This window comes from Nomascus leucogenys, chromosome 2, assembly GCF_006542625.1.
Source record: "Nomascus leucogenys isolate Asia chromosome 2, Asia_NLE_v1, whole genome shotgun sequence".
NCBI classification, from domain to species: Eukaryota; Metazoa; Chordata; class Mammalia; order Primates; family Hylobatidae; genus Nomascus; species Nomascus leucogenys.
The window spans coordinates 120,982,088-120,998,338 of NC_044382.1; the positions used below are offsets into that span (position 1 = coordinate 120,982,088).

General features: G+C 43.7%; 1 protein-coding gene across 1 annotated transcript in view; it reads right to left on the bottom strand.

Annotated features, from left to right (window-relative positions):
* Nucleotides 1–3,898: 3,898 nt before the first annotated feature.
* MCC (MCC regulator of WNT signaling pathway) overlaps nt 3,899–16,251 on the bottom strand; it is a 275,349-nt gene continuing 262,996 nt past the window's right edge. Inside the window, exons 16-17 of the mRNA XM_030817748.1 lie at nt 6,922–7,044; nt 3,899–5,474 (exon numbers count right to left, since the gene is read on the bottom strand). Of these exons, the coding sequence (XP_030673608.1) occupies nt 5,294–5,474; nt 6,922–7,044 (304 nt within the window). The 3' untranslated portion in view covers nt 3,899–5,293. The remainder of the gene's footprint in view (nt 5,475–6,921; nt 7,045–16,251) is intronic.

Consider the following 16,251-nt stretch of genomic DNA (forward strand, 5'->3'; position numbering starts at 1 on the left):
TTTATTCAGAATATAAGAATGTTTGTAAAATATTATAAATGTCTCTGTATAAATAAATGGAGTTTTTAAAAAACAATTCTATATCAAATAATGCAAAGTAGCTATTTTACAGCAGCTAAAACTAAAGGCATCTGGAAACATTTAAAGAATACAAGTGAAGAATCTAAAAATTACAAGGTATAGTACAGTGTTAAGTAGCAATTTTAAAATGAGACTCAGTACAAACAGAACAATACTGACAAATGCAAACTTAGTCACATGTGCTTTAATAACTGACAATACATTCAGGCAAGTTTTTCTAATTCAAGGGTATAGCACATATTCAAATAATAGGAAACAAATCTCATGCAAAGTAAATAAGTCTTGATAAGATGTCTAAAAACTGATTTGAACTAGGAAAGAAGTGGACACGTTTTATTATCTTTGCATTAGGTTCAAACAAAAGCAGATTATCAGGGGCTCTTACTCACTTGCCATTCCTGACATGAGCACTATAAGTGAATACTATGAGTTCTACAAACAGAACATTTTTCCACATGAACTTGATTTGCAAAAAGTGCAAAAGTGAATGATAGAGCCAGAATTACTAAGTATGGCATCAGTGTGAATGTGGGGGAAATTTGTATATAACTTGCTTTGTTCTGCTGAGCTGATATTTCACCTGATTAGCAGATGAATGACTGTGGAAAGATGAAGTACTAGTCAAGGATGTGGTTTTTCACAGCAGTTGGTGTTTCTGGGACTGAATGATTTCTTCCTCTTGGTCACATGCAAAATCTCATCCAGATGTAATTTGATAAAGAATTTACCCAGTGTAACCTTTAAGCAAAAATGTATGGTGATCTGCATGTGAAACTGTCTTTCTCTACACAGGTATTAGCAAAACAAGAATACGTGAACAGCTGCTATCAACTTGTATACTTTTTTTCCACTTGTTTATATTTTAACAGCCACTGAGAGATCAGTGATGCTGTGGTGACAGCAGTCAGCATTATTTCTTAGAGAATACAAATGTATTAAGTTAGAGTAATTTCAGGTGTGTGAAACACGAGATACTTCTGAAGGGCACAAGTTTGGAGCTTACTTTAACCTGACCTATATAAACATAAGATTTGTAGGATGTGGATAAACTTTAAGAACTGGATAGTGAAGGCGTAATTTTTGTTTTGTAACCAGTTACGCCTCATCTATAAACTCTGTAAGAGTGCTCAAAGGTAAATCAAACTTGTATCATTCCTTGTCAAATAGGCTGTTCCCACTGGATAAGAAAAATTGCTGTATGTTTTCCTGAAAAATTTTACAGTGTTCTACAAAGCCATCACCTTCTGCAGAAAAAAAATGTCACTTATGCTCCACCTCCCCAGCCCTCACTAAAAACTTTGGTAACCCTATGGCGGCACCCTAATTAAGGTCAGTGCAGAAATCTCAACCGTTACAGAAGTCTCTTTCTTACTATTTTGGCTGTCAAAATACTCTAACTAGTAGTTCTGTTTGCTGAATCTAGAAGTAGGTGGAGCTGTAAATAGTTTAACAGAATGATTGGGACATACTCCCAATTAAGAATTTGCAAATGGTTTAAAGCCTTATGGAGGAAGGGACACTTTCAGAAATGTTTATTTTTTTATAGTCATCTTGATATCACTTTATTTAAAGCTTGATAATCCAAACTCTTGAGAGCTATTAAGGTTGACTGATTGATAGACAAAAAGTGATTGCTGGATAATTCTTGTGGGCCATAGGAACACCTTCAGAAGGGAACAGGCAACTATGGAGGTTCTTTAATTCATGCCAGTGACACAGGCAGTCCAATCTTGATCGGGTAACTACAGGGCACTTTTTTTTCATTTAAAATAATCTAATCTGTATCCAATTAGGAACCAGAAGACTTTCAGATAGTTTCATGTTTTCCTTAGAGTGGTGACTTTCTTACTACTCCTTAACAGCTTTTAAGAAAAAGCCTATAGGCTCTAATTTGGACTTCCTTTTGGAGTAGAATGTCAAGGCTCTGACTTAGAACTTTCTGAGGTCCCTCTAAAATATTGCTGCAGGTTCAGAGAAGACTTAGTGCATGCATCTGAAAGGAGAATTAGGCAATTAATTTTAAAAGTTAAGTGCTAGTTAAACATTTGTTTCAGGCCGCATGGATATTAACTTCAGAAAGCTGACAAGCCAGCTGATGAGAATGATGAAAGTTTCAATAAGGAATCATACTGTTCCCCAGTCCATGACAGGTTTTGTAGCTGGTAAGCTCATACTGATGATGGCACTCCAACTATGGACAGAAGTCTCTTTTGCTTGTGATTTGCACAGTTGGTTTTGTTTGCCTCAGTCCAACAATGGGAAATACATTCCAAGGGAACTGTGAAATGGGTCCTTTTGCTCTGTGCCCATTTCTTCAAAAGCCAAAGACTGAATTCTGAACAGAGATGGTTACTGACTAAAAGGGGGTAACCACTGAGGAAACTAGGGAGAACAATTCAAAATATGAAATCTGAAGGTTTTTAACCTCATATAAATTAGAATCAAGATCACTGTTTGTTTACCCTCAATGGAGATGTTTGTTAGAGAAAAATTCAGGTAGAGCCAGGTTATACACAAAGGAAAATTACCCAGGCACCTGCAAGCATTTAATTTAATCAATCAGTATAGTTCAGTAGCTCCCACAATTAGCATAATCAAGTGCCACCTAGTTCACCTTCAAGGATTGTGTCTTGGGGGAGTATTTGAAAAATACAAGGAAAGGAAAAACTTTTATAGCTTTTTTATTATACATATTTATAAAATTAATTAACACTTTTTTGCCTGCAAAATAGTTTTTACCCAAATCGTCACATATTTGAAAGTACTAAACTCAAACCAAGGTCAGATAGGATGAGTAAAACTGGGGCCCTTAACAGAGGAGCTGAAGCCGCCTCTGCCTGGGGGAATTAAAGGGCCAAGAAGGGGAGGTTCTCTGATTTTACCTGGAGCAAGAATGGAGACAGAAGTCAGTAGGCAGGATTTTATTCCTGCTTCAGCCACATGTTTCTGTGTCAGTGAAAATGAAAACTGCTCATTTGATGCCTGCTTAATCACAAAAGAGCCATGCACATCCCACTTTGCTCAGGGGAGGACGTTTCCCTAGGCAAGCTGGAAAAATGGTGAAAACTGATTTTTTTTTTTGGCGTATGTTTTTCAGCCAAAACATTTTCCTCATGACAAAATGCAACTTTATACTAACAGTGAAAAATTTTTAAAAATCACAGGAATAGCCAGGCACATTGGCTCATGCCTGTAATCCCAGCACTTTGGGAGGCCGAGGTGGGTGGATCAGTGGTCAGGAGTTCGAGACCAGCCTGGCCAACATGGCGAAACCCTGTCTCTACTAAAAATACCAAAAATTAGCTGGGTATGGTGGCGGGCGCCTGTAATTCCAGCTACTCAGGAGGCTGAGGCAGGAGAATTGCTTGAACTTGGGAGGCAGAGGTTGCAGTGAGCCAAGATCATGCCATTGCACTTCAGCCTGGGTAATGATTAAACTCCGTCTCAAAAAAAAAAAAAAAAAAAAAAAATCACAGGAACTGATTTTCACCAAATGATAGAAACCAGTGAACATTTTCATAGTGATCAAAGCACCCCAAAGCTGGTCCTTCTAGACTAATACCAGTTGATGTTTTGTTTTGGAGATGGGCAGCCTCACTGCTCCCAAAGCTGGTCCTTCTAGACTAATACCAGTTGATTTTTTGTTTTGTTTTGGAGATGGGCAGCCTCACTGCTGGCCTCTCGGTGGTTGCTTTTAGGATAGAACTGTCTGCCCTCCGAATTGGTGGCTGGAGTATCCTCCAGTGAACAGAAGGCTGTGGAATTTGTATCATGCTCTGAAAATAGACCCACCCGTAGCTCATGGACATAAAGACTATGCAGAAACCTCATCAACTTCAATTTGTAGTCAGCTGTGGCACTGGAACACATTTTTCATAGGAAACTTTGGATGGATTCTCTGGTGCTACAGAAAAAAAACAGTAAATGGTCCTTCAAGTGTATCAGTGTAGAACTGAGAGAGAAGAGGTAAAACTGAAAAAGAATAATGAATTTGTTTTAAGATAGATAGAAGACCTTCCTGAAAGAATTCAGTTACTTTGGTCCTGCCTAGCCCTGTGAGCATTTTGCTTGAAATTTAACCTCTTAAGCACCATTGCTAACCATCACCATGTATCTGGGGGCAAAAAAGCCTTAACTACCATTCCCTCACCCTGTCCGCGTCATGACAACAGGAGCTACGTCTTGAACTGGGGGTTACACAGCACTCTTAAGTAGGCATAAGTTTTGCAAAATGTTCAGTATCTCTAATGTCCTTAGGTAGAGACAGGTCCAGAGCTACAAATGTACCCATGTGGAAGATATTTGATTCAGCAGAACAGCAATTATGTAGTGCCCTGGGGCAGGAAGTACTAATAATGTTTCTCAGCTCTTGAAGAAACCCCTGACAAAATTTTAGTTCCACTACAGGTATCAAAAAGATTCTCAGCTCTGAGTCTTAGATATTAATAAGGCTCCACTGAGAGGGAGAAATCCCAGAATCAAGAGAGCGCTCCCTTCCCAGCCCTGCCTCCAAAATGAAGGTTGAAGGAAGTTTTTATTCTGTCCATACAAAATTGTTGAGGCACAGTCCTAGTGGTGGTCTGTTTTTGTAACTTTAGTGTATCTGGGACTGTAAATAACACCTGTCTACGCTCTTCCCATGACCTATAACTCCCAGACAACACCTCTTATGACCGCCTCTATCTTAAAGTTGAGACCCAGGACTTGAAAACCAAAGCCTTGCTGTAGTAAACAAATCAACAGTCCTTTTAAATGCAGGAGGCACACACAGGTCTGTTTTCCCATGAAGCAGGAGGAAAGAGGAGAAACAAGATCCTAGAAGATGAGCCCACCATCTTCCAAAAAGAGGATACGATGGAGAATCTTACAGAAACAAATGCCTGGGATCCCACTGATGCACAGCCGCCAGACTAGAAGAGGAGGGAGAGAGTGCTGAAAGTAGAAATGAGGTTGTGCCGAGCAGGCACAGAACATGTGTTTACACGCTGTTGTGGGCCCGGGAGGGAAGAGTGAGCACCTCTGGATACAGTCCACAGTGTCACCATGGCCAATCACCCCAAGGGCTGAGTTGGGGCACTCCATTGTCCAAGTGCCGACCTACCTGCCAGCCTTCCCTTTCTTCCTCCTCCCAACAAGTACATGGGCCCTTCTGTCCTCAGTGGCCTGCTGCAGTTTACTTCCCATGGGCAGAACTCCGGTGCATGAGTGCTGATTAAAGCGAAGTTTCATTGGTGTGTGGTCTGGAGTTCTCCTCCTCCAGCAGAGCTATTCTTTGCTTGAGCATCCTCACTTGGGTCTCATGTCTCTCCACCATGGCCATCATCTGCGACTCTAACTTCTTCAGTTTGTTTTGATGCTTTTTCTTCGCTTTCTCATAGGCAGCCACCAGGTTGCTAGGTGGGAATGAAGGGAAATTGGTATGAAGATTCATCCTAAGTAGCATTGTGACAAACCATCCTGTCCACTGGATAACCAGGTCTAGTGAGCACTGCTCTGAAGAAAGATCACTCATCCTCTTCAGTACGAATCTGAAATCTAGTGGTCAGAGGAGGGACAGCACCAGGATGTCAACACTCAACGGCCAGTCACCTACTGGCTTAACCCTGATGAATCCAGCTGGATTGCTAGAGGCTGGTCACTCTCACATATTAGAAGGGGTTCTAAGAGTCAAACCAACAATCCAAATTGGCCAAGTCCAAAATGGATAAATACAAATAGTGGGTCTATTTGTTGCTCCATGGTTGCTTGCAACAAAGTCAAGTGTATTTTACAGGAGAGTATTCCTAAGACACTGCAATCAGAGTGACCACACCTGGGATGACAGCAGACAGGTTGTTCTTGTTCCAGCTTCCCTTTATGCTTTGGGCTGGTGGGACTCAGAATATTAAATTAGGCCATAAGCCAATGCTGCAAAGCCAAACATGGAATATATAGGCCTTTGAACTGCTCCACCACAGCCTGGTGGTGAGGGTATACAGTGAGCCCAGGTAAGTCTATTACATGTACAGTCATTACCCTTACAGCTGCAGTTCTCCCAGATAGTCTGAGGACTCACCCCAGGGATTTGTAAAACCCATTCAGGAGGTCTGTGAGGTCTTGAGCTTTTATTTCCAACTATAGAGCTGGATGATGCCAGGTGTTCTCAATATACATCCACATAATGTTGACTGCAGAAGCAAACGTTGAGAACCTAGCTGTCTTCTATTAAGCCAGACATTAAAGATTTGCAGACTTGCAAGACCAGTGCCACTTTTCTAATTATTTATTGGAAAATAGTTTTTCATAAAAATGCCATTTTTTTTGTAAATAATGAAAACTTTAAAGAATTTATCTTGGTTTTAGTTTCTAACATGAGAAGTATCAATAAATAAAACTTACAGGAACAAAAGCTCTTTGAGGTCCTCCGTTTTTTATAGAGAAGAGTCCTGAGCCCAGTCTTAGAGCAGTATTTCCCAAAGTTTTCCAGTGGATATTGTGTTGCTCAAATAAATTCCATAGCTAATTTTGTTTGGAAAATACTGGCTTAAACAGATTTTTTATTGTATGACTTCCCAGAACCTTTAAGATACATAATATCAGGAGGCATATACCACAGTATGCTACATTTGGCCAAAGGATGTTGTTACTGAGCATTTCTTAGTTTCCACAGAACATCTTGGGAGATGCCACTCTAAGGAAGACCAGGCTCTTAGAGCACCAGGTAGGGACTCACCCACTCTCTAGAGTTAGTTCTCAAGAGTTAGGGAAATGTCCATTCCTGGTGCTGTGTCTACATGCGGGGTGTCAATCCAAGTACCACAGGTGGAGGGCGGTGGGGGCTGGGTATAGGGAGATTTTTACCTGTTGGCCCGCTTTAGATCATTCACGAACTCTGCGGATTGCTGATGTCGGATTTCACTGCTCTTGGTGAGTCTCTCCAAGGCACTCACCAGCTCTTGAACTCTGGCCTTCAACTTCTTTTCTCTGTATCAAAGAGACACAAAATATGCCAGGAGTAGTTTGAGATGATGCTGGAGGTGCCCACTACCTGGGAAGTGGTGACAGGAAGAGGAGGGTTTAGCTTGCAAAGCCTAAAGGGAGAGAAAAGATACTAAAGGGCCCAACAGCGCTGCTGTCACTCGAATGAATTCATTCTCAAATGCAGATTTAAGCCCATTTCTTCAATGACAAGGGCTTTTTAAAGATCTTATGTCTCAAAGAAACAAGACAGGAATTTCTGTTTCTAGTCTTCTAGCTAACCTAGAAGTTCCTTTCTACTACTGGCATACCAGATCCTCAACAATGAGTGCAGCCTGACCACAAACCCCCGTCTCAGTCTCCATCCCCTTCTTTTTCAAGTGTCCTAAGTATCTCCTGAACCACTCAGATTCAGCAACCTGCCTTGAGCAGGTCCCCACTCATTGAGACCAACATGATCCCACCTTGCCAAAAACAAAAAAAATTGGTAGAGGGAGTAGATATGATACTCTCTTCATTTTAAGCGTCCTTACTTCCCATGAAATTACATTTGCACTTTTGACTACCTGTCCTCCACAGGCAAAGCAGCTTCAAGTTCTGTGGATCCTCTACTACTTTGGTAACCCAAGCTAATTAGAGTCAGTTCAGGGAGGTTTCCAGTGTCCAGTCAGCTCATTGCCTTCCTCTAATTCCCAAGAGACCCAGCAGGGAAACACGAATCAAAGCCTTCCTGACTACTCTGACTCCCTTCCAAGATCCCTCTATCACATGCACAGTGTTACTCCACTTACTATCACACTCAACACTGTGTCACTGTATTACGTGCTGGAGCCATGAGGCTCCCCCATGGTTGTGTTGGGTTCTAGAATGGCAAAGACTTGACTTAGTTTGGTTCCCCAATGCACCCCCAGTGCTGAGCACCGTGCCTGGGTGACTGCTTGTAGTGACTGTTAAAACAGCTTTAGAACAACTCACTGAAGGTAATGTATTTGATTCTTAGGGATATATTAAGAAACCAGGATTTAGGGAAGGAATTCCTCTAAAAAGGACTCACTGTGTGTAGAATGTAAATTTGCATTATTAATTTATAAGACAGTTGCGTAGGATCTAGCAAAATAATAAATGAACATGCCCCTTGACTAAGCAACTTGACTTCTAGGAATTGATTTTACAGAGATAACCAGGAGCACAAGTTCTTAAAGATACATCACTTATATTTGGATTCACTTAGGCACTGGTTACAATAATGCCTAATAACCAGGGAACTGGTTAATCACGGCCTACCCATGCTACTGAAATGCTCTGCTTGAAAAATATTTTTAAAATGCAGATGGAGGGCTGGGGGCAGTGACTCATGCCTGTAATCTCAGCACTTTAGGAGGCCGAGGAGTGTGGATTACTTGAGCTCAGAAATTCAAGACCAGCCTGGGCAACATGGTGAAACCCTGTCTCTACAAAAAATATAAAACTTAGCCAGATATGGTGGGTCATACCTGTAGTCCAAGCTACTCAGGAGGCTAAGTTGGGAGGATCGCTTGAGTCCAGGAGGTCAAGACCAGTGAGCCATGATCCTGCCACTGCACTCCAGCTTGGGTGACAGAGTGAGACCATCTCAAAACAGACAAACAAAAAAACCAGATGGTCATGCACTGGCAGGGACGGATATCTGATACATTAAGCAAAAGAGGTGAGTTCTAAAGATGCCATTTTTGCAAAAACTGTAAAGCTGAGTGAATATCTGACACTGTAATAAGAGACTAGAAGATGAAACACAAACTCAACAATGCTTAACTCATGAAGGGGGTTGATGGGAGGCTTTCATTTTCTACTTCACTCACTTTTGCATTGCCAGATATTTTTACAATTCTGTATGTTTTGTGTAAAGTGCGAGTTAAGAGTCATGTAGGAACGGCATGGGAATGTGACCTCGGGGTAGAAGGCTCCTTTCTGGTGCCCAAATGGTTCAGACCCTGGTTCTCCTTTCCTGGCTTTTCATATATCTAATCTTTTACATTTCTGCCTTTAGCTACTATGAGGGTAAGTCAAGCTCTCCAAACTGATCAATGAAGAAAGGAATTACAACATAAAATCCAGGCCTGCTTTTGGGAGAGAGGATGGAAGGGGCAGGATCTTTAAGGAAAGTCTAGCAACCAGCCCTCAGCCCAGAACTCATTTTTCAGTAAGTCCTCCTACCCGCCTCTGCTAAGCTGGAAGGATTGTGTGTTTCTCCTGGGCCCTAGCAGCCTCCTGGACATCTCGGATCTGGCTGCATTTCCTCCCAGCATTGGACAGTGGCAGCACTTTCTACCAGCAGTGAGGATGGTGTTGCAGGAGGGGGGCTCCCTTCCTCCCCACCCGCCCCCCAACACCTCCTCGGCCTTCCCAGCAGCCCTCCTCCAGCAGAAGGAAGCCAGGGACTCCTGCTTCCCTCCAGCTAAAAAGAGCAGGGAAGGGTTTTTTGCCCTACATTTTATTACCATTTAGAGCCCTTTATCTTTCATTCTAATGTTGATTAATAGTGTAAAAGGAAAAAAAAAAAACCTGAAGAGTTAAAAATGTAACCACAAACTCAATAAGAAATTCACAACAAAAAACTCTGGGATGCTACCTAGAGCAGTCAGCGAACAGGGAGACTGGGAATCCCAGCCCTTCCACAAGACAAAAGGCTTCCTTCCCCAGCACTCCGGCCCTCAGGGGACCAGAGGGAACTTTCTGGATCTGGCAGGCTCCAAAGGAGGACAGAACCCCAGAAGGGCAGGAGAGAGTCTCTCAGACCCAGGCCAACCCCAGCTTAGGGTTGTGGCGCAGGGGTGGGGAGTAGCCATTGCTGGGAGCTCAGAACTGCCTGGCCTTCAGAAGGGAATGGGAGTGAACTGCTGGGAGAAACCCCAGGAAAGAACTATGATGCTCATTTATTTCAAGATGCAAAGACGAGGCCAAACTGTAAACTTAAACCTAAAATTTGGGTTGGTTGATCTGTTTTCATGATAACACACAAAAAAGTAAAATGTCTATTTAGTTTAAAAAATACTGATTACAGGGGCCAGGCGTGGTGGCTCATGCCTGTAATCCCAGCACTTTGGGAGGCTGGGGCTGGCGGATCACCTGATTTCGGGAGTTCAAGACCAGCCTGACCAACCTGGAGAAACTCCGTCTCTACTAAATACAGAATTAGCCAGGTGTGGTGACGCATGCCTGTAATCTCAGCTACTTGGGAGACTGAGGCAGGAGAATTGCTTGAACCTGGGAGGCGGAGGTTGCAGTGAGCCGAGATCGCGCCATTGCACTCCAACCTGGACAACAAGAGTGAAACTCTGTCTCAAAAAAAAAAAAAAAAAAAAGATACTGATTCCATGTTGAGATATTTTGGACATACTGGGTAACATTGTTATTAAAATTAATTTCCTGTGTGTCTCTACTTTTTTCATGGGGCTACTAGAAAATTTAAAATTACATACATGCCTTGCATTTGTGGATCATATTATATCACTAGCGGACAGTGCTGCTCTAGAGCAATTGTTTAATGCTGTCAGAGGCATGTGAACCAGAGCAACTCCATCTTAAATAGGAGTTAGGTAAAAATGAGGCTAAGACCCACTGGGCTGCATTCCCAGATGGTGAAGGCATTCTAAGTCACAGGATGAGATAGGAGGTCAGCACAAAATACAGGTCATAAAGACCTTGCTGATAAAACAGATTGCAGTAAAGAAGCCAGCCAAAACAGCAAACCCAAGACAGCCACAAGAATGACCTCTAATCATCCTCACTGCTACACTCTCACCAGCGCCACAACAGTTTACAAATGCCATGGCAACATCAGGAAGTTACCCTATAACGTCTAAAAGGGGAGGTATGAATAATCCACCCCTTGTTTAGCGTACTATCAAAAAGTAATCATAAAAATGCGCAACCAGCAGCCCCCGAGGCTGCTCTGTCTATGGAGTAGCCATTCTTTTCCTTTACTTTCCTCCTAAACTTGCTTTCATTTTACTCTGTGGACTTGCCCTGAATTCTTTCTTGCACAAGATCCAAGAACCCTCTCTTGGGGTCTGGATCGGTAATATTTTCCGGTAACAGCATTACCAGATATTTTCTCTGGCTTCTGACTCAGTAGGTTTGGGTTGAGACCCAGGAACTGCAGTTTAACAAGTGCCCCAGCTGACTCTTGTTATCAGGCAAGCTTGAGGGACTGGCGTAAGGCAGAAGAGTTTCTCCTCACCTGGACCGGAGGATGAGCTTCAGTTTCTCCTGGAACTGACTTTCTGAATTTATATGCAAAATTGCAAGCACAGGGCTCACTTTATCAAGTCTACAGTTTTCCTCAGATTTTTCAAACGATGACGTGGAAAATGCAAAGAAACACAGCTTACTAATTCAAGTCACATTGAAACCTCAACCATTCTTGTTCCTTTCTACTTCTAATTTAAATTTGCTTAGCCTTTATTTAAGATTTTATATGGTTTGGGTACGTAAGATAGGCCAAAACAAACTTCCTTGGCTTCACACAAATGAGAAAGCAAAAATTAAACACTACACGTTCCATATGCACCTTCAATAGTAATGTATTCATACAGTGTTTCCTGGAATGGCCAGAAATACATAATCCATTCCTTTTTTATGCCCAGTAGTATCGGCACTCACAAATATACTCCATACCATCAAGCAAAAACAATGCTGGATTGTAATGACTGTGACAACTGAAGTCCCCTGGTACACACACGGATTTCAGTTCCATGTCTTCCCACTTCAGCTTTTGGGCTTCTTATTCCTGGTCACAAAAGGTCGTATGACTCTAACCACAGAGCCAGGGTGGGACTTTTTATTTTTAAGAGATAGGGTCTTGATCTGTCATCCAGGCTGGAGTACAGTGGCACAAATCACAGCTCACTGCAGCCTCGACCTCCCGGGCTCAAGCAATCCTCTCACCTCAGCCTCCTGAGTGGCTGGAACTACAGGTGTGTGCCACCATGCTTGGCTAATTTTTAACACTTTTTTTTTTTTTTTTTTGTAGAGATAGGGTCTTAACTATGTTGCCCAGGCTGGTTGCGAACTACTGGGCTCTAGTAGTCCTCCCACCCTGCCCTCCCAAAATGCTGAGATTACAGGCCCGAGCACCTCCACCTGGTGGATTCTTTTTAATTGAAACATAATGTGGTACGTTTCAAGGCAGTGGAATATAAACAGGGAATTAAGAGGCAGACCCGTGGTAGGAATTTAAAGGTAATACGAAAACCAAGATGGCTTGCCAGTAAGCTGGGCAGAGCGAAGCAAGCCTCGGAAGTGGTGCTTGTTGGTGCACCTGGGGAGCCTGGCAGTACCGTTTTGTGAGCCATCAGTGAGGAGGTTGTTTTCTCCCTAAAATAAAAAGGCCAGCAGCGGTTCTCTGTGATTAGAGTCCAGGTGAGGAGCTGCAGGAGTCATCGGGCGAGAGCCCAGTCTCAATGAGGCTGCGAGTGGCTTCACAGCCGGCCAGGAAACCTTTCAGAGGAGCTGTAATCAGACCACGCCACAGGGAGTCACAGCCATGCAGCCACAAGGCCTGGAATTTCTTAGTAATTGCTGATTATATGGAATTAGTCACTAAGAGAATTGTCTGCATATGTGATTTCTCTCATCCTCACCTTCCATTTACTTTTAACCCGTCAGGCTCTGTCTCCACTGACGTGGATCACTGACCTCACCAGTGAGCTCCACGTTGTTGCATCCAGCGGTCTGGTCCCTTCTGTCCTTTTCTTACCTGCCCGCATCACCTGCAGGGCTGACCGCCTCTTTGCTCATAGCTTGCACAAGGCCTCCAGAGCCTGATTTCGTTCTGCTTCGTTGGCTGCTCCCTTTCTATACTCCATGCCAAAATACTGGGTGTTGCTTAGGACTTGGGCCTGCCCTGTATTTTGTCTTATCCTTTTCTCTAATGGACTCCCTCCATTCCCTTTTCCTAAAAACTTCCACACTCTTATCTTCAGGCCTTTCCTTGGATCTCTGGAGTTGTCTGTCTGTGGTCTCTTAACTGGCATCTGCGATTTCACATGTCCAGAGGATTACTTCCCAGATGACCTCCAACAGCCACTCTCTCTCCTGTGTTGGCTAATGGCACCACCATTCACCCGGTTACTCACTGGGCTCAGATCTGTCAAGAGTTTTCTCACTGATAAAATTCTTCCAAAAGCAGTTTAAGTTACTTGGAGTCAGCCTTAACTCCTCCTCCCCTCATCCTCCACATCTGTTCAACAGCAAACTCTTATCTACCAAGTCTCATCCTGCCATTTGTCACTACACCCAGGTCCAAGTGGTCATCACTTCTCACCTGGACAACCACAACAGCCTGCTAACTGATTTCTCTGTCTCTTCCCCTGCATCCCTCTGCCCTGGTTTTCACATAGCAGCCCAGGTAACATTTCACATGACAGATCTGATATGTTACTGCCCTTCACGGCCTTTCACCTACACTTGGAATAAACCCTGTGGTCTTGCCTGGACTTCTAAGGCCATGCTTGACCTGAGTGCTACTTGCTGGGCCTTTGGGCTGCTGGAATCACCCTTGCCCTGCTGGAATCCTGTAGGTCCCCAGCAGACCCCTGCACAGCCAGGGCCTCTTCCGGATGTGATTCTGCCTCTCCCCTCCTCATCTCAGCTTCAGTGTCACCTCCCAGAGAGGCCCAGCCTGACCACCCATCTAAACTCATGTCCCAGAGCTATGACTTCACTGCACCTTGCCATTTCCTTTATATTATTCATTGCAAACTAAAGTTACTTTATTGGAAAAAAAATATCTCCACAGTGACTGTATCACATCATCCCGTTTCATTCATGGTAATCACCACAATGTTTACTTATTTTTTAGAAAATACAGGCAGCAGATAACAGCTGTCTCTAAGTCCTTTATAAGGATAACATCATTTCATTCCCACATAACCTTTGAAGTCAGTACTATCATGATTCTCATTTTTAAGGAGGAGGAACTTTTTTTTTTTTTTTTTTTTGAGAAGGAGTCTCGCTCTTTCGCCCGGTCTGAAGTGCAGTGGTGCGATCTTGGGCTCACCACAACCTCCAACTTCTAGGGTTCAAGTGATTCTCCTGCCCCAGCATCCTGAGTAGCTGGGATTATAGGCACCTGCCACCACGCCCAGCTAATTTTTGTATTTTTAGTAGGGAAGGGGTTTCACCATGTTGGCCAGGCCGGTCTTGAATTCCTAATTTCAGGTGATCCACCTGCCTCGGCCTCCCAAAGTACTAGGATTACAGGCGTGAGCCACCGCGCCTGGCCTATAGATGAGGAACTTAAGGTTAGTCCCTGCAGAACTGGGACTCCCACCTGGGATTCTGTCTGCAGAGCCTGGGCCCTTATGCATCTCACTGGGTAGTAGCCTGTGATTCATAAAGGGAATACAGTAGAGTGCAAGATAAACAAGACCTCTGCTTAAGAGCGCAGCCCTGCAGAACTAAGGCTCAAGTGTCCCCAGATAATAAGGTTCTGCAGGTATGTCGGTGGCTGTGTTTTGCCAGGGGTAGCAGCACAAGGACAACAGCAGTCTAACTTTTTTTTGCCCAGACTTTGCTATGAACATGTTTCTTGTCCAGGAAATCCATCTGGAGTTTTCACAGGCCTTGCCAGTGGCTGCTGTGTGTTCCAGTGTCCTCCACCACTCTGCCTTTATGAGGTCCCAGGAAAGGCCTTCTTCTCTTTGAGCTTTGGGGATGTTGGAGGGATGGCAGAAAAGTAAAATAAATTTCAATTACTCAAGCAACAACCCCCTCAATCCCTTGAGTGAGCCTCAGTCTTCACCTTCTGTGCTTCTAGGCACTTGGCTCTGGGGCTCAGCAGTTGATTTGCATGCTAATGAGGCCACAGGCACACTGTGTATTCCATTAATGTCCTGCAGACCCATGTGCTTTTATGGAATTCTAAGCACAACTTCCATTGCTTGACTGCTTTTATACATCAACCAAATATGAAGAATCAGCAAGTTTAAATAAAACAGCACCTTTTGCAGTAACGGTCCTCCTAATGAACCAGTGAAGATCCTGCTGCTTACTTGTTCAGTGGGGGGCTCCCTTTCAAAAAGCACCCCACCCAGTTCCCTTTTCATTTTATCCCACTCTTTGTGTGGCTCAAAAACAGTATTCATCCACAGCTGCTGAAATAGGGGTCAACTAGTGTCATTCTTTTTCCATTCAGGGACAAATGTTGGTTCTTACAAGTCTGGAAGTTTTCTACAGTTGGGTGGATAGTTTTGAACTTGGACATGGATCTGAACTCTAAGGAGTCTTGCTGGCTTTTTCTAAGGCACTGCTAACAGTCAAGGGCTCTGTGGGCGACTGATGGGTAAAGAGTAGTCAGGGCCGGGCACAGTGGCTCACGCCCGTAATCCCAGCACTTTGTGAGGCTGAGGCGGGCGGATCACTTGAGCCTAGGAGTTTCAGACCAGCCTGGGCAACATGGTGAAATCCTGTCTCTACTAAAAATACAAAAATTAGCCAGGCGTGGTGGTGTGCGCCTGTAGTCCAAGCTACTTGGGAGGCTTAGGTGGGAGGACCGCTTGAGCCTGGGGAGGTTGAGGCTGCAGAAAGCTGTGATTGTGCCACTATACTCTGGCCTGGATGACAGAGTGAGACCCTGTCTCAAAAAAGTACCATAGAAGACTCAGAGAATAGCAGGAAGATACATGATGGAGGTGACTGAAGGAAGCTTCAGGAAGGTGAGCATTCTGATTGGAAAGGATGAGGGATAATCAGGGATAAAGCAAAGGGTGTGCTCTTGGAAAGATGAATTGTCCAGAGGGGCTGGACTACAGATCAAGCATGGGGAAACATATGAAATATGGGCTAGGAAGTTAAGTTAGTGACCTACGGACAATCTTGAGAGCCAAGGCACTGAAGGTGTTCATGCAGAGCACCCTAATCCGTAGTATGTTTTAAGGTATTTTGGCGGCAGAATCAAACTACAGAAATGACCCATCAGGACACTACTCTCTGGGTTCTGAGGGTCAGTGCAATGGAAAGGAATGGAAGGGATTTTACGGAATTATGACCTGCTGACAAGAGGTAGGGAGGGGTGACTTAGAAGTTGTAATCCTGGATCATTAGGAGAAGGGGATTTTTAACATAAATAGGAATTCATCAAAGGGCAGGAAGAAACAGAATTGTACTGGATGTGCTGTTTTGAGGCTTAAGCATATTTGGGTGGAGATGTCCAGTGGGCATGAGGTTGAGATA